Raw genomic sequence first — 19,290 nt, 5'->3', positions numbered from 1 at the left:
CAGCTCCAGGTAGCCATATTGCATTGCATTTTCAGAAAATTACAACAGCTGCAGACTGAAAAGGAAAGGTCATTTTTAATAACATTCAATTACAATATGACTAGTGCCGCAATTGTATACGCTATATTGTTTTTTCTTTATATGCTATTTTTTTTCCTCCACGGAAGTGGAGTTACCCTTTAAAATGAACCCCCGCCCATGTGTACCACTTGGTGTTTAACCGCTTGCCGACTGCTCACAGTATATTTACTGCGGCAGTCAGCCCCTCACAGGCAGAGTGACGTATCGGTACGTCGCTAGCCTGTGAGGCTCCGGGGAGCGAGCGTGCGCCGCCGGAGGCGCGCTCCCGCTCCTGCGCGGTCACGCCCCCCCCTGTGCGTGTGACCGGCGGACCCGATGTCAGCCGGTCACTTGGCGATCGTCAGGGGGAGAGGGAGAAAGTCAGGCGGCTTGTGTAAACAAGCCACCTGTCATTCTCCCCGGTGTAGAAACACTGATTACACGGTTCTACAATGTAGGACCGTTGATCAGTGTTCCTACAGCTCAAGCCACAGCCAATCACAGTAAGAATCATGCCCCTAGGGACACACACAGCCCCTCCCTCTCAAATAAAGTTAACCCCTTCACTACCAGTGTATTTTTACAGTAACAGTGCATATGTATAGCACTGATTACTGTAGAAATGTCACTGGTAACCCCAAAAGTGTCAAAAATGTCAGTCAAGGGTCCGATCTGTCTGCCGCAATGTCGCAGTACCGCAAAAAAAAATCGCAGATCGCGCCATTACGCGTTAAAAAAAAAAACAACAAAAATGACAAAAATCTTTCCCTTTGTTAGTAAACACGATAACTTTTGCGCAAACCAATAAAAATACACTTTTTGCGATTTTTTTTTACCAAACATATGTAGCATAAAACAAATTGGCCGAAAATGTTAAAAAATTTTGATTTTTACATTTTTTTTTGTGGGGAATTTCAAATAAAAAAATGTGAAAAATATTGTTATTTTTGCAAAATTTACGCAATTTTTTGTTTATAGCGCATGATCAAAAAATCGCACAGGTGATCAAATACCACCAAAAGAAAGCTCTGTTTGTGGGAAAAAAAGGACGTCAAATTCCTTTAGGTACAGCGTTGCACGACCGCGCGATTGTCCGTTAAAGTCACGCAGTGCCGAATCGCAAAATACCCCCTGGTCTTTTAGCAGCCAAATCCTCCGGGGCTTAAGTGGTTAAAAGTAGAATGAGCAGCCATTGCCATTTGTCTCCATTATGAAGAACTTATGCATCCTGACAATTCAAAAAGAAAAATAGAACTCTATAGTCTATATAATAGAACATATTTTCTGTAGGAATATACTCATTTGTCGCAGAATCCCACATGCACTTTGTCAGCACTTCATATTACTGGTCTCAGAAGCAAAGCAGCTTCCAAACTACCAGATGTGCATGTAGGTCTTTGGTAAAATCTCTATTATTCTCTTTGTCTTATCCCTGCACATGCATAATAAAAAGTTAAAGAGCAACTCGAAACATATAAATTCAATTCTAAAGCTATTACGAAAACACTAAAGTAAAATTTAGTTACTCTACACAATACATTATTCAGAGTTTGATATAATCCTCTTCCAATTACATTGATCAAGCTTCCTACAGTACTTTGGAGAAAGTCTATCATCTTGTCTGATGATTCTCTGAAATATCCCTTGTGTTCGGATGTGTGGGTAAGGCTGCAGATGGCCTAAAGATAAGAACTGTATAGCTTGAGGGTAACAATTGTCTCATTTGTAGCAGGATCTGTTGCCTTATGAAGGCTATCAAAGGTCTACCAGTTCACCGCAATGGATGAAAAACATGCATGACCCTTTTTTTAACAGTGCCCCACAATGTCTTGTAGTCTAGTGTAGAGCATTGGGATTACTGTACAATGTGTTGGGGTGTCATTCACAATGAATGGCACCTCAATACACTGCACATAAAGCAGATGGTAACGTGTGCATTTTAGTGGCCGTTGTCACAACACACAATTGTCAGTTGACCCTGAAGATGCTGATCACTTAAAGTGGAAGTAAACTTTCTTCTCTTGCTTTTCCCTATAGGTAAGCCTATAATAAGGCTTATGTGTAGGTAGTGTAAATATCTCAGTTTAGGAGATATTTACATTGCATGCAGGCAGTGACATCACTGGTGCATGTGATCTGAAGGAACAGCCGCACGTCCTTCAAATCCCTGTGCCGCGCGCATGCGCGGGAGTCATGCCATCGCGGCTCCGGCCAGTCACAGAGCCGGAGTCCACGAACCCGGAAGCAAAAAGGGGGAAGATGGAGGCATCTGCAGCGCTAACTTCAAGGTGCAGGAGGGCTTTGTTTTCAGGTAAGTTTAACATAATGTGCTAGTAGGCAATGCCTACTAGCACATTATGGCTTTATGACACAGGTCCCCCCCCCCCCAGAAAAAAAATCTCTAGTGGTTTACAACCGCTTTAGAGGGGTTGTAAAGTCAGAAGGTTTTTTGTCTTGATGCATTCTATACATTAGGAAAAAAAGCCTTCTGTGTGCAGCAGCCTCCCTAATATTTACTTGAGCTCATCTCGATCCAGGGATGTTGCAGGAGTGTCTTGGCTGCCCAGGACTCTCCCTCCTCATTGGCTGAGATGGCAGTATGGCTCCCGCTGCTGTCAATCAAAGTCAGTGAGCCAATGAGGAAAAAGAGGGAGTGGGGCGGCGCCTCGGATCTGTGTCTGAATGGACACAGGGAGCTACGGCTCAGCTCGGGTGCCCCATAGCAAGCTGCTTGCTGTGGGGGCACTCAACAGGAGGGGGGGGGGGGACCAGGTGTGGTGAAGAGGGACCAGAGAAGAGGAGAGCAGGTAAGTATAACATGTTTGTTATTGAAAAAAAAAAGATTTTAGTATCAAGCCCATACACACGATAGGAAAATTGTACAAAAAATACTGCTTTCTGATCGATCATATGATAATCTGTTTATTAGTGCACAGCTTTCATTACGAAATTTTCCAAAGGGATTTGAAAAATTTTCTCGTACGATATCAGATCATGCGATTTTTGTTTAATCAGTACAGATTTCATTCGAAAATACAATACAAATCCCATACAATACATGACATTACTTCCAAACTTTCTTCTTTTTTTTTTGTCTTACGAGAATTTTCGTATTTTAGTAACCTCTTCATTTTCGATCTGGAGACTAGCATGAAAATAAAAAAATGGACGATCATTCATCCATTAATCTTATCGTGTGTACCAGGCTTTAAAGTGCCTACAGACTAAAGCCCCGTACACACGTTCAGATAATCTGATGACTTATCGTTCGCATTTTGTTGCATGATACTAACATCGAATTCAACAATGCGTACCAACCGTATGATTTTTGTTGTACGATTCGGGAAAAGCTTCCTGGTTGCTTAGCTACGTATCAGATGGTGCAAAACAAAAACAATGGCAGCCAGGCTTTTTCCGTGCAATTTTAGTGTTTCTGATCATGCGCGGTCTTTGTAGATCGATTTTTAGCGGACGCATAGTGTACTGATGAAACGATTGTCGTTCGTGGGGCTATCGTACGACAGAAGTTTTCCTGTTTGTCCTTTCGGATTTTATTGGACCAGCTGTCGAAAGCTGCGTGCTAACAATCAGATTATCGTGCGATCAGGTGGAAAGCGAGTTTTATCGTACGATTATTGGAACGTGTGTATGGGGCATTAGGCCCCTTTCACAAAGGCGGACCGTTCAGATCCGCCTGTACGTTTTTTTGGCGGATTTGAACGGATGCCCCATGCATCTCTATGGGGCATCGGCTGTCAGCGGAGACATGTCCGCTGACATCCGATCCAATCCGTCAAATCTGGATGGATGGAAACCCTATTTTCCATTCGTCCAGCGGATCGGATGGGATCAGATGAGAACAGACAGACGGTCCGTTCCCATCCGATTCCCCCATAGAGAACAGCGCACACAGCACGGAGACAGAGCAGCCATCCGCCTGCTCAGCGTAGGGATCGGCAGATCGATCCCCCGCTAAGAAAAACGGAGTCCACCTGACGGACTCCCTGTATGAAAAGGGCCTTAGGATAATGTCATTATAGTGTACGGGCTCAGTGGCCACAGCTAGCTACTCACAAGTGTCAAAAACAGCAACAGCAGATTCTTGCCGCTCACATTCACATCGGGGAAAAATGTCTATGTGCAGGTAAACTTAAGCTGGATACACACTATACAACTTTCGTTGTTTGATTTCCTTTAGCTATATAGTGCAAGGGCCTGCCTGATTGCATACAAATTGAAAGTGTTTAGGTTTGACCTCATTATATATGGTTTTGGTAAAGCCCCGTACACACGCACCGATTGTTGGCCGACCGATCGGCCGTCTTTTGTCCAGTGTTGTTGTGTTGGTTGAAATGTGCTCTAGACTGCACACGAATTTTGTCGGCCAACAACAACCAACTGCAGAAGTGATGTCATGTGCTGGTCTACTTTCCGTGTGTTTTTTCTTCTCTGAGCATGCCCAGTCTTGCTCATCTGACTTTTGTCGGCCGAAATCTGTACTGACTGACGAACAATCGGCCGTTCTGGTGACGGCCAACAAAACTTTTATAGCATGCACACCAGATTTTGTTCGGCCGAAAAGTCGCAGTCGGTTGTCGGAAGCATCATACTAACAAGCCGACAATCGGCCGATCGGACGTTGGCCGAAAATTTACGGCCAACAATCGCTGCGTGTGTACTGGGCTTAACTCTAAAGGGAAAAATCTAAAGAAAATTGTATAGTGTGTATCCAGCTTTACTCTTTGATCCCTATGCTTAGCAATCATTTGCTGCACCTTGTGGTTAATTGCTAGCAATTTTCATAGCAGCAACTGAGCTACTGAAAATCTACAAAGGTGTATCTCTAGCCTGTTTAGGTAATAGCTAGCAAGAGGTTCATTCTCTCAGTAGCAAGAGATTAAAATCACCTGTGTAGCTTTTCACATAAGCGTTCCGTCCATCAATTTTAAAATAGATCCAGGCTGAACCACCATATCCACTATATCTATAGGCAGGCAGATGTAAACGGACGCACTTCCGTTTGCATCCACTAAAGGCCCGTACACACGTACCGATCGTCGGCATACAAACGTCGGCGGACGAAAGATCTGCCGATTGTACGCGTGTTAGTATGGTGCCTCCGACAGCTGTCTGCGCACAATCCGCGGACAAAAGTCTTTCTTGCAAACATGAAAATTTTTGTCTGCGGACACCAGAACGGACGATTGTTCGCCTGTCAGTACAGAATTCGGCCGACAGACCGCAGATTTGCAAGACTGGGCATGCTCAGAAAATTAAAAACACAGGGAAAGTTAACCATTACATGACATCACTTCTGCAGTCAGCTGAAGTCTGCAGACAAAATTCTTGTGCTGTCCTTGTGCTGTCTTTGCACTTTTCAACAGACACCGACATCCCGGGGAGAAAAGACGAACATTTGTATGCCGACGATCGGTACGTGTGTACGGGGCTTTAATTCCGAGGCTGTTTGATGTCTGCTGGAAAAATGGAAAAGGTTTGCGTCCTTTACATTTTTGGGCACATTAATGGATGTCATTCATTTGTGTCTGCTTTTAAGCAAGAAACATATTTTTTTTTCCTTTATACGTGTCAACCTAGAACTATTTTTTTAACAACTAAACAAAAACAGACATCTGATTTAACTGTATTGAACTGAAGATGGATGTACAAGCTAATGTAAACGCATGAAAAAGTTTTGTGCACTTTTTTAAAAAAAATCAGTTTTCATGATGGAACTGAAGATGATCATATGAATGGAACAGAGCATGTTCAGCCAATGTACACATTTACGGTTGGATCAGGTAATAATAGTAATTACTATGAAATCTCCCTGATTAGTTGGCTGCGTCTTCTTGTGTAAAGAAATCGCTTGACCAGGATGGATATTCCCAGCCATTTGCTATTGTTTCCCCAAGGCTAACCAGCTCCTGAGCACTTTCCATAGTTGGAAGCACACATCTTTGTTTAATGGATGATTGTATTATTAATATTCAAGAGAGAGAACAACTGCTTGACAACCAGACCGTGCATGCATGGGTGGCCACCATCTAGTGTCTGTGAGCAACTTTACCTTATGTGCGTTAATGTGCATGCACCACTATGTGCAGTATACAGTATGTGTGTTCTGGTGCATTGCCTTTTTTTTTTTTTTTTGGCGTCATAATGGAAAAAAAAACCCCAAAAACACCTGGTAATTGTTTATGATGCACAGTGCATCCAGTTAGGGTGTAGACACACTTTAAATTGCACATTACAATACTAAACCTAAAATATGCATGCTGGAAACCAGGGTGGATAGAAATCATTGATTTTTTTTTTAATCAAAAAAATTTGATTTTTTTTATTTAAATCTGATTTTTTAAATTTAAATCAGATTTTTCTTGATTTTTATCAAATTTATTTTAACAAAATGCTTTTAGAGTAAAAATCTATCTAAAGATAGTTTTATATTTAAGATAAATGAATAATTTAGTTTATTCAGCATGAAATGGAACTTTTTTTATGTAGTATGAGGCTGTATATTCTGCAATGTTTACATTTTTTTGGTAAACTCATTTAATGAGTACAAGCTCTGCAAGCTAAGATAACATGCACTGCATTGATGCATTCACACAATTTCACTGTAACCATGAGATAAAACAAAGTTCATGAATATTTCTTTATCCCATTGTTTTGCAAATCTATGTACACTACAAACTGTATGATTGGATTGGTTCTGATATCGCTGTTTTATTAACCTGACAGCTTATTATTCTAAATAGGAAACCTTATTTTTGTTTGCAAACAAAAAATATTCTCACTACCAGCAAGAATAAATCCTTACATTTAAAAAGCACCTGTCATTTCAGATCCATCATGGCAGCGCCTGTTAGCGGGCATCCACTCACCTGCTGCCGCCACGTCCCTCACATTGCTGTGTCACTGCCACATCACCAGCCTTCCTATTAAAGTGAATGGGACTGTCGGTGAGTCAACAGCAGGTCAGAGGAGGGGCTGCTGCTTGACAGAAATGATAGTTGCTCTTTAAAAATTATGATTTAAATCAAGTTGATTTAAATCAAGCCTTTATACTAGTGATTTAATAATGATTTAAATCATGATTTAAATCGATTTGATTTAAATCAAATCCACTCTACTGGAACCATGCTAAGCTTTCTCTTTAAGGTAACCAAAAACATTTGGTTACGTCGATGATATTTTGTCTATTGGTGCTCATACCAGCAGTCAACCAACAGCACAGAGTAAATAGCGACTGGATAGGATACAAAAGATTTTTCAATTATTATTGTTTTGCTTGAGATAAGCCAGCACCAATGTCTAGGCACACCAGCGCTGAGCGTTTGTGGTTGGCTGGAGTGAAAACTGGATTGTCCCTGCAGGTTGACCTGTCTCTTCATACCATAAGCAGCTTAAAGCGGTAGTTTACTCATTTTTGTGACTTTTTGGTACAATTAATATCTCCTAAACCTGCACGGTTTAGGAGATATTTGCCCTGCATGCAGCCGCTGACGCTAGTGGCGCATACGCTCTGAAGGGCTGGCGGACCTTCAGAGTTCCATGCCGGGCACTTGCCGGAAAATGAGTCCCGCACGCATGCGCGGGAGTGATGTCATCGCGGCTCCGGCCACTCACAGCGCAGGAGCCGCCGAACCCGGAAGAGACACAGAGGGAGCATGTCTGGGGGTCCGTATCGGGGCTTCGTTTTAAGGTAAGTATTTCATAATGAGCTAGTATGCGATGCATACTAGCTCATTATGCCTTTGTCTTGCACGTTTTTTTTTTTTTTTTCAGTATACAACCGCTTTAAGGGGTCATTTACATATACATCTTCCCAAAACGCAAGGCAGTGCACGTTAAATGCGTTGCATTCATTTTTTAATAATGTGTTGCCCTAAACATTTTGTGGTACATATGCCCCTTGATCATTTGGCCTTTGCTCAGCAGGACTGTCTTCTGGGGGTTCCAGCTATTCCTACCCCCTTCTTCCCTTTTGGGGAATTCGGGTTGCAAGCAGTTTTTCAACCACCTGTGACATACAGAGAATTTCTCTTTTGGGTCCAACATCGAGCATTTCTACACGGCATTCTAGGTTGGCGCCTTTCGGCATATTGATCTCCTGTTTTTAGCCTGTATAGGCAGGCAAGTTTTCTCCATTCTTACAGTGAACATGTAAGTGCTTTGTTGAAATTTTGTGAAAGTATTACAATGTACACGTTTTTGTTTGGTTGACACTTTACTTACATACTAATTATTTTTAGACCACCTCCTGCGGGCACCCCTGAAGAAGGAGTTCGGGGTTCCTCTCCGAAACGCGTCGGGTGAATACCCGCGGTTCATATGTGGTGCATTTTCACTGTGTACATTATGTCTGTATAACTTGCCAAGTATTTTAACAATTTTTTTTGTATTTATATACTTTTTGCAATAAAGTTTTCAAATAAATTGTGTATCTTGATATTATACAGTGCCTTAAAAGTCCCGCCCCAAGGGGAACTCCATTGTTCTTGTATTCCAATTTGGGATGTGGCACTCAGGGGACCACCCCACATGAATCAAATTTTTCTTTTACATATGAGTTTTGGGACATTGGCAGCCCATTATTTTTAATAGGCTGCCTCAATGCAATGCACATTAATGTGTTACGTAATGCATATTAACACATCCCACAATAATATATGGGCCACTAATATAAAAAGCCATATTGTATGAACCTTGTCCTAACAACTTTTGTACAATTTAGATTTGGATAGTGACATTGCTTATTAATAAATAATGAATAAACAAAGCAATTATAAGACACATTTAACCTTTTGCTCAGTAAGCTCAATTTGCTGGATGAAATGAAGCAACTTTAACTCTGCAATGAAAACATGAAAAAACTAATTTCTAAAAAGGGACATGAAGGGCACAATACAGCTATTATACTGATTTATGTAAATGTATAGAATTTCTTGCATTGTGTCAAAGGCCATTAAAGTAAATTGTTAGCAGTAAAAAAAAAAACTTTACAATGTCAGGTATAGAATGATTCAGGCCTGTGATTGCATTGCACTTTCCTGACAGCCAGGGTCAGATTTACATCTCAGGAGCCTATAGGCAAAGAATTCTGAAGCGACTCCCCTCCCTTCCTCCTCCCAACCCCAAAAAAAGACAGTAGGACCGACATTGTTTTTTTACTTGATAAATTACAGCAAAGGTAAAAAAGTTCAGTAAAAAAAAAAGTGAATTTTAGGGCAAACAAATGCAAAAAAACAACCCACATTTTTGGTAAAATATAAAAGACAGGGTTTCACTGAGTAAATAGATACCCAACATGTCAAACCTTAACCACTTCAGCTCCGGAGGGTTTTACCCCCTTAATGACCAGGTCATTTTTTGGGATACGGCACTGCGTCGCTTTAACTGACAATTGCGCGGTCGTGCAACGCTGCACCCAAATAAAGTTTATGTCTTTTTTTTACCTCACAAATAGAGATTTTTTGTGATGGTATTCGATCATCTCTATGGTTTTTATTTGTTGGGCTAAAAACAAAAAAAGAACCAAAATTTTGAAAAAAAAAAAAAACAACAATATCTTTTACTTTCTGCTATAAAACATTCCCAATAAAAAAATTAAAAGAACAAATTTTTTCATCAATTTAGGCCAATATGTATTCTGCTACATATTTTTTGTAAAAAAAGATCCTACTAAGTGTATATTGATTGGTTCGGGCAAAAGTTATAGCGTCTAAAAACTATGGGATATATTTATAGACTTTTTATTGTTTTTTTATTGTTTTTACTATCGATCAGCGATTTTTAGCGGGACTGCGACATTGCGGTGGAAAAATTTGACAGTAAGCAACACTTTTTGGGTACCAGTGAGACCAATACAGTGATCAGTGCTAAAAAAAATGCACTGTTACTGTATAAATGACACTGGCAGGGAAGGGGTTAACACTAGGGGTGATCAGGGGGTTAAGTGTGCTCCTAGGGAGTGCTTTCTAACTGTAGGGGGAGTGGATGCACTAGAGGAAAGGAGAGATCCGTAATTCAGCTTGGATGAAACACAAGATCTCTCTCTTCCTCTGTGACAGAGAGAACTGAGAATGTTTATATGGGCAGTCCGCTGTTTTGTCATTCCATGGAACGATCGGCGGGTCCCTGCGGCCACCGGACCTGCTGATTGGCTCCCGCTGTGTCCAATCACAGTGAAAGCGGCACTCCAGCGGTGCGGGCATGGCCCAGAAAAGCTGTGCACAAAATCACGTACATGTATGTATACATGATTTTGCGCAGCCGGGCCGCCCTGCCGCAGTATATACAATATCTCACAAAAGTGAGTACACCCCTCACATTTTTGTAAATATTTTATTATAATGTTTTATGTGACAACACTGAAGAAATAACACTTTGCTACAATATAAAGTTGTGAGTGTACAGCTTGTATAAGCCCCGGTTCACACTGAGGCGACCTGTGAGGCGACCTGGTCGCCTCACAGGTCGCCGTAGGTCGCCTCCCATAGGGAAGCTGCGGACCCGTTCTAATAGGAGCGACACAAGTCTCTCCGACTTAGAAAAAGGGTTCCGGAGCTTCTTTGGGGCGACCAGGAGGCGACCGCCATAGACTTCAATGTTATGAAGTCCGTGGCGGCCGCCCTGAGGTCGCGGCGCGCTGCTCGCACCGCGACCTCGGAGGTCGCGGTGCGAAGTAGCGTCGCCCCGATGTGAACGGGGCCTAACAGTGTACATTTGCTGTCCCCTCAAAATAACTCAATACACAGCCATTAATGTCTAAACCGCTTGCAACAAAAGTGAGTACACCCCTAAGTGCAAATGTCCAAATTGGTCCCAAAGTGTCAATATTTTGTGTGGCCAGTGGCCACCATTATTTTCCAGCACTGCCTTAACCCTATTGGGCATGGAGTTCACCAGAGCTTCACAGGGTTGCCACTGGAGTCCTCTTCAACCTTTCTATGACAACATCATGAAGCTGGTGGATGTTAGAGACCTTGCGCTCCTCCACCTTCTGTTTAAGGATGCCCCACAGATGCTTAATAGGGTTTAGGTCTGGAGACATGCTTGGCCAGTCCATCACCTTTACCCTCAGCTTCTTTAGCAAGGCAGTGGTCACCTTGGGGGTGTATTTGGGATCATTATCATGTTGGAATACTGCCCTTTGGCCCAGTCTCCGAAGGGAGGGGATCATACTCTGCTCCAGTATGTCACAGTACATGTTGGCATTCATGGTTCCCTCAATGAACTGCAGCTCCCCAGTGCAGCCCCAGACCATGACATTCCCACCACCATGCTTGACTATATGCAAGACACACTTGTCTTTGTACTCCCCACCTGTTTGCCGCCACACACGCTTGACACCATCTGAACCAAACAAGTTTATCTTGGTTCCTGTAATCCATGTCCTTAATCTGCTTGTCTTCAGCAAACTGTTTGCGGGCTTACTTGTGCATCATCTTTAAAAGAGGCTTCTTTCTGGCATGACAGCCATGCAGACCAATTTGATGCAGTGTGCGGCGTATGGTCTGAGCACTGACAAGCAGACCCCCCCACCCCTTCAACCTCTGCAGCAATGCTGGCAGCACTCATACGTCTATTTCCCAAAGACAACCTCTGGATAGGACGCTGAGCACGTGCACTCAACTTCTTTGGTCGACCATGGCGAGGCCTGTTCTGAGTGGAACCTGTCCTGTTAAACCACTGTATGGTCTTGGCCACCGTGCTGCAGCTCAGTTTCAGGGTTTTGGTAATCTTCTTATAGCCTAGGCCATCTTTATGTGGATCAACAATTCTTTTTTTTCAGAAATTTAAAAGGACTGGGATAAAAAAAAATATTAATTAATATTATCTCAATCACCTTGTGCTTTAGAGAAATAATGCAATAATGCAACCATAAATACCACATATAACATATGAAAAAGCTGCTGCCTCATAAATAAAAAACAAAACATAAATGTGTCAATCTCCTCATAAGTCCATCAGGACGAAAAAAGTCCAACACATAAGCAGCGCTACAGATGGTGTGACCATTCAAAAAATCCACACAGGTGAGTCCACAGAACAATCCAAACAAAGGGGAGGATCCAAATCCACAAAATGAAGGTAAGCACGAACAACTTCCACCATACCACGTGACCCCCTTAGGTAATTCTCACTCACCAGACAAATGATATTAGAGAGCCTCTAGATAAATCTCCTCACTCGGTCTGGATCTCGTATAGCCTGTATACTCCCACCGCCTCAGGAACCGATATCTCCCAAATCCGGATCTTTAGGCATAAAGCCTTATGCAGTGCCGGCATATATAATCATCCAGAGTGTATATGTAAGCATATCTGCAGACTCTTTCGGTATCCACCTGTGTTCAGCCTCTCCCAGGTGCAGTCAGTATGAGATACTGTATGCGGTGGTTGGTCCAGAAGTGGTTAAATTCATGTGTGCTCGTGAAATGGTGACATGAATCAGTACCCCATATTTTCTATAGGTCATCAGTTTAGAGTTACAGAAGAGGTCTGGTGCTAGAATTATTGCTCTCACTCCGGCGTGATATGTAACATGTGTATCGCAATCAATGTAGGCACCTCCAACGCGTGTTTTTTTTTCTTTTGCTTGACTTTTTTTTTTCCATTACATAGAGGACAAAAAGTCCCCTATGTGCTAATTTTTAGGTGACAAGTTCTCTTTAATGAGACATGCAGAGTCTTCCTGTGTGTTTTCTCTGAGCTCCACTGAATGTAATGAAATGAACATCGCATAGCAATACTTCCCTTCCCAGTTATATAAGCCGGGGAAGGTGACAGGGTGACCTGGAACTGATGTCATACACTTCGCTTTCCGGGTCACAGCAAAAAGGAGAGGAGAACTGACATGTGTCCGCTGTTCTCCCTCCTCTCCACCCATCATGTCTGTCCTGTGCCCACAGATGGGAAAGAGGAGAGCACGGAATATATGACGGGGGGAACGCATGTGTGCGGAGGTGGGTGTCGGGAACCAGGGTGTGTGGAAGCAATCGGACGCCAGCGCAGCTGCCCGAATGCTTTCATCTGACAGGCAGATGTCTAACTGTCAGTTTTACACACAATGCTGGTGGAAACTCCCCCTGTTTTTTTTTTTATTTCTTACCTTTCTGCTGTCAGGTATGTAGTACTCACCAAGCAGCAGAAAGGTAAAATAAAAAACTGAAAGAAAAAAACTTATACTGATGGGTGCCCCTCTAGGTAAGGCTCCTGTAGGCACATGCCTACAGTGCCTAGTGGAAAATCCAGCCCTGCTGACAGCCTTACTAGACCCGGAATTTGTATATAAGACTTTTCATTCTGTTGAATTTCATTTTATAGAACCCCAAAAATGTCAGATATTTTTGCTTCAGTTTGAAAAAAGTTTACTACGGAATAAAACAGTTATAGTTCTAAGTTCTGTTCTGTGACTATGTCTGTGTGCCCATCATATGATACTACCTTAATCCTCGTAAAGCAAAACCTTTCCTGAATGGCTGTGAGAGCTGCCATTGCTGACCTCCCAAACATGCTAGATCCCTGGCTTCAAAAAGTTTAAAATCACCAAGCAGAAAATATAAAGGGTCCCCCTTCACACTTTTCCACTCTGCTGTGGAAAGTCACTACATGTTCGTTACAAACTGGTATTTTACATGTTTATGTACCTCATTCATTATGAAGGCCCTACCAAAGCAACATAACATAAAAAACATACCTGCACCATTTTAGAGCATTACGTACCAAAACGCACAGCAAGTCATTGTGTGATGCAGCAAGGCTGTGTTGACCTTAACTGTAGTGCTTTGGGGTGCCATTCTAAATTACTTGTCAGCTATGAGCAAGGCCTTTTTCAGTTGAAACGCGTTAGTGTAACTGTTTTGCTTTTATGAAATTGTATGTATAACCATTGATAAACTTTTGAGAGGACTTGTTTCATGTGTAAAATAACAGCACTCCGAGAGAGAGACAGCACTGGACGCCACTGGACACTCCGAGGGAGAGATGCCACCATTCCACCAATCTCCTGGGTTTTTCTCTATGGATTCATCTGAAGCCTCTGCTTTTCATAAATGTCACCTTTTTGCGGACAATAGCGGCTTTTCTGTTTGAGAACCTTCCTTGGGGCAGTGAGATGTCTACTCTCTTCCTCCCCTCTAGTGGGGTGGTTTGTTACCTTCTTTCCCCACTTAGACACAGATAGAGTTGTATTCACTCTCTCCGGAGTACTCAGCTACATACGATCCATCCCACCATACTTAACCGATGTGAATCGCTTATACACATGCATCTCCCCCACTGCACCCCTGATGAAACGTTTTCCTGAAACGTGTTGGGTAGAGCTGAGACAACATGTGATTCACATATGCATTCACTTTAACATATAACTGGAATCATATGCTTTTACCATGTTTGTATAGAAACAAAAGAATTCGGTTTCATGGGCTACTGAAATATTGAAAATAATTTCAAAGGATAGGATAAAGATATGAGCCCCATAACGATTTTTAAAGTATAGACCAACCAACTAGAGTAAGCAAAGGAGTAGCAAGGTATAAAATCAACACTATTATTAAAGAAAATATCTTTCAACAAGCATAAAAGGTGAAAAAATTCACTAAAAGTATTATAAAAACATCAAAGAATTATCAAAAATTCCAATGGAAGTACAGTGTAGAACATCCAAATACTCAGATATGCTCTAAATCTGGAACATAGGATTGGCCTCTAGCAGTAAAGAGCCAACCCCGTATGTGGTGTACAAACATCCCAACATGCTTCAAAATTGACAGTAATTTCTTCTTCAGGGGAGAGAGGAAAGGAGAGCATAATCTCTTTTCTATAAATGTAACATATATAGGTGTTAGCATAGTACATGGAATAAAATAAATAGGTATATGGCATCCAAAAAGCATAGAGTTAGTCTGCCATACTCATAGTGTGTCGATGTCTAATATACATAACTGTACATAGTGGCTTGCAGTTCCTGGATATGCCTCTATTCAGAGGGGGCAAGAGGCGCCCAAACTTTGGATATATGCCACTTGACCATTCGGGTATATTATATATGATATAGATGTATAGTATGGTCCCAAAGTTGCACCAAATAGATAGGGGGGGCAGTGAGATGTCTACTCTCTCCCCCCCCCTCTAGTGGGATGGTTTGTTGCCTTCTTCCCCCACTTAGACACAGATAGAGTTGTATTCTCTTTACTCAGCTACATACGATCCATAACTACCTCACGTGAATCGCTTATACACATGCATCTCCCCCACTGCACCCCCGATGAAAGGTCTTCCGGAAACGCGTCGGGTGGAGCTGAGGCAACATGTGATTCACATATGCATTCACTTTATCATATAACTGGAATCATATGCTTTTATCATGTTTGTATATGTATTATTTTGTTGGAAATTTTAACATGTATTAATAAATGTTTAAATTTTACTCTAATTTGGGCCTTTTATTGCCATGAAAGTCCCATCCCATGGGGGTTTTTGCTTGTTGCATGTATAAAATAATGGCACCACAATGCACCTTGCAAAGCACCGTGCATTAAATGCATTAGGGTAATGTGCAGTAAGGGCTTCTTCACACACTCACAGCCACGCTGAGTGGAAATGTGCCGATTGGTTGATCCTGGTGCATCACACTGTTAATTTTTATTTCTTTCTAGTTTTGTGAAAACGTAACTAAAATATGAATTAAAATTATATTTATTTTATTTCTTTCTATTTTTGTTAAAACCTAATTAAAATATGAATTAAAATTATATTTATAATTTTTTAATTTAATTATAATATATTATATATAATTATAATTAATTAAAATATCACATTTCTGGAAAAAAAAAATATCACAACTGATGTTTCATTCAGTTATATCGCCAACAGCGGAGTGCATCGCGCTATACTGCGCTGAGCAGTGCCAAGACAAGGTCATCTAGAGCCCAGGACAAACAAGCCAAATTGTGCCCCCCCCCCAAGATGTGTGAGCAGTAGAAAAAAATCCCCCTCCTAGCACTAATCCTCTACCCCTCAAATTTCCATTCCAAACACAAATCCTCCCCCCCACTCCAAATCCCCCTCTTCCTGCACAAATTCCCCTCTGCAATCGCCTATCCTAGCATAACTCCCCTCCATTCCTAGCAGAAATACTCTGTAATCATCCCTATTAGCACAAATTCCCCCCACCCCCCACAAAAAAAAAAACAAAAGCAAAAAAACATTTCCCCTCTACCATATTGCTCAAACCCACCAAATCTCTCCTCCTAGCACAAATCCCCCCCCCCCAAAAAAATAATAATTTCCCCTCTACCATAATAATCAAACCCCCCAAATCTCTCCTCCTAGCACAACCGCCCCCCCCCCAGAAAAAAAAACATTTCCCCTCTACAATATTGATCAAACCCCCCAAATCTCTCCTCCTAGCACAAATCCCCCCCCCCCCAAAACAAAAACATTTCCCCTCTACCATATTGGTCAAACCAAACCCCCCAAATCTCCCCTCATAGCACAACCCCCCCCCCAAAAAAAAAAAAAATTTCCCCTCTACCATATTGCTCAAACCCACCAAATCTCTCCTCCTAGCACAAATCCCTTTCCCACCGTCCAACAAAAATCCCCCAAATCACCAATCCTAGCACACCTCCCTAAATTTTCCCTCCTAGAACAACTCTTACCCCCAAATTTCCATTCCCATCACAAATCTCCTCCCCCAATCTCTGTGTGGTGCCCCCCCCACCTCACATGATACCACAGTGCCCAGGGCAGCCTGACCCTACTGCCCACCCCTTGTCCCGTCTCTGGCGAGTCTGTACTGTTTCCCAGTGCAAACCCCAAAACGCAATGGTACGAACTGTCTCATAGGGAGCAAGCCTATTTCCTTTGCCTTGCCTCCCAGTTCAGCCCCAATGCACTTGGTGTGAATGAGCCCTAAAGCTCGCGTTTTACTGTGCATTGTCAAGCCAGCCGAATGCCAGAAGTCAGTATCCATATGTTTGTTCATGGTTAGTTTCTCAAAGCATTAAAGCATGAGGATTCAACTCTAACCTGACAGCCCAGTAACAGTCTGAGAAGTCAGTCCTCATGCTTCTTTCATCTAGCTACAAGAGTATAAAGCAACAGGAGACGCATTGTAACTAGCAGCAGCACTAATATATTACAACAGAGAATTTATAAAACAGCTTTAATGTAAAGCTCACCATACACTATACAATCTGATCTAGATCCACCAACAACTAAACAATTTGATTTACATTTATCAACAGCTATATAATATAGTAATTTATACAATAATAATATATAATATATAAAGACCTGTGTGATTGAATAAAGATTGTTTGGGTGATATAGATTTGATCTCATACAGTTTGGCAAATTTAACTAAGATTGTACAATCAGATTGTAGTATGTAAGCCACCCTAATAGAAACTGAATTGTAAGTGTACTCAATAACACAAGACAGAGATGTCCACTGACCCAAGTAAGCCAAATCAGAAGCCCGCAACTTAAGAAAGACTGATGAAATCTACTTTTCCTGCCAAAATGACTGCACACCCTGCTCAATATTACTAAATAATCTCTTTTTTTTTATAGTCACAGAGCCAACACAAAAATAATTAATTGTTCTCATCTAGCTAAACAGAAAAACAATGATTTCAAGTTAGCAGCAGGGAAGTTGATTTTATAATATTAATCATTTTCAACTGGAAAGTGGTCTGCGGTTATCACTCCAAATAAAATGCTGCATGCAGAATAGTTCTTACCAAGCAAAAGGCTCCAAAGTAACATCTGGAAGATGAGGATGGAGAAAGGGAATCCCATCACTTGTGATGCTGGCGATGAGTTGCAGGCAAATCCTTATCATGTGTCAGCTTCCCACCCTATATTAGTATATCCTCTGTGCAGTCTATGAGGTTACCTCCCTGGCTCAGCCGGACTGATGCTGCTGCTTAGAACTCTTCCAGGCTTATAGATGCATCTACACCTCCCTATACTGTCATGTACTCTGAGGTCCTAGAGCCCTCTGTGTTCTGATTCCTAGGAATCCTGCTTCCCAATAAACAGGGACTCTCTGCCTGCCTTCCCTTGTGTGATCACTTATTTCATTTTACCGATGTGATTACAAAAGCACCAGCCAGTCGATGTCCTAACAAAGCTAAAACTCAGATAACACGTGTTTCATTGTATTCATTTTATTCCTGAAATCATCCCCTGGCTGTTCAACCAATCACTGAAGCCCGCCATTAGCTTGTGTGCGTAGACAATACGAGTACGTGACGTGGATGTAATGGTTTCTTAATGTTACAGTATTTTTTTAACGGAGGGCTAGAGCAATGCAGGTTATTATTACTGCCATTTATACTTTATAGCGCTAACAATTTTCCTAGCGCTTTATTTACTCTACACTTACATCAAGCCCTGCCCTCAAGGAGCCTGCAAAATAAGGTCTCTATCCCTAATGCACATACTAAGGACAGTTTAGACAAGAGCAAATTAACCTACCAAGCGAAGGGCACACTGACCTAGCACATTACTAAAATAAATTATATTCCGAATAAGAAAGACAATGGTTGTACTCACATAGAAATGTTGTATATAGGCATATATCACTCTTAAGTCAGAAGTGAAGAACGGGTATTGCTGGAAGACCAGGCAGTGTTTTAAATGGCTGACGTGTTTCGAGGGAGAACTCTCGTCTTCAGAGTCAAAGTGATTAATTACTTTGGCTCTGAGAAATAAAGTTCTCCCTTGAAACGCATCAGTCATTCCAAACACCGCCTGATTTTCCAACAATACCGGTTCTTCACTTTTGACCTCACTTTGGCTCTGAGAAATAGGGTTCTTCCTTGAAACACGTCAGACATTCCAAACACCGCCTGGTTTTCTGGCAATACCGTTTCTTCACTTTTGACCTCACTTTGGCTTTGAGAAATAGGGTTCTCCCTTGAAAAACGTCAGACATTCCAATCACCGCCTGGTTTTCCGGCAATACCTGTTCTTCACTTCTGACCTAACTTTGGCTCTGAGGAAGAGGGTTCTCTCTCAAAATGCGTCAGCCATTCCAAACACCGTCTGGTCTTCCAGTAATACCGGTTCTTCACTTCTGACCGCACTTTGGCTCTGAGGAAGAGGGTTCTCCCTTGAAACACGTCAGACTTTCCAAATACTGCCTGGTCTTACGGCAATACCGGTTCTTCACTTCTGACCTGAAGGTTACTGTTCACATCTGTCTTTG

General features: G+C 41.9%; 1 protein-coding gene across 1 annotated transcript in view; it reads right to left on the bottom strand.

Moving 5' to 3' along the window:
* The window catches only part of LTK (leukocyte receptor tyrosine kinase), a 379,826-nt gene extending 361,701 nt beyond the window's left edge, over positions 1-18,125 (bottom strand). Inside the window, 2 exon segments of the mRNA XM_082274964.1 lie at positions 17,819-17,876; positions 17,878-18,125. Coding sequence (XP_082131090.1) covers positions 17,819-17,876; positions 17,878-17,919 — 100 coding nt within the window. The 5' untranslated portion in view covers positions 17,920-18,125.
* Positions 18,126-19,290: the final 1,165 nt, after the last annotated feature.

The sequence above is a fragment of the Pelophylax lessonae genome (assembly GCF_965119305.1).
Source record: "Pelophylax lessonae genome assembly, chromosome: 13".
NCBI lineage: Eukaryota > Metazoa > Chordata > Amphibia > Anura > Ranidae > Pelophylax > Pelophylax lessonae.
Note: the sequence above shows the minus strand (reverse complement) of the source record. Positions and strands in the feature narration are given on the sequence as shown.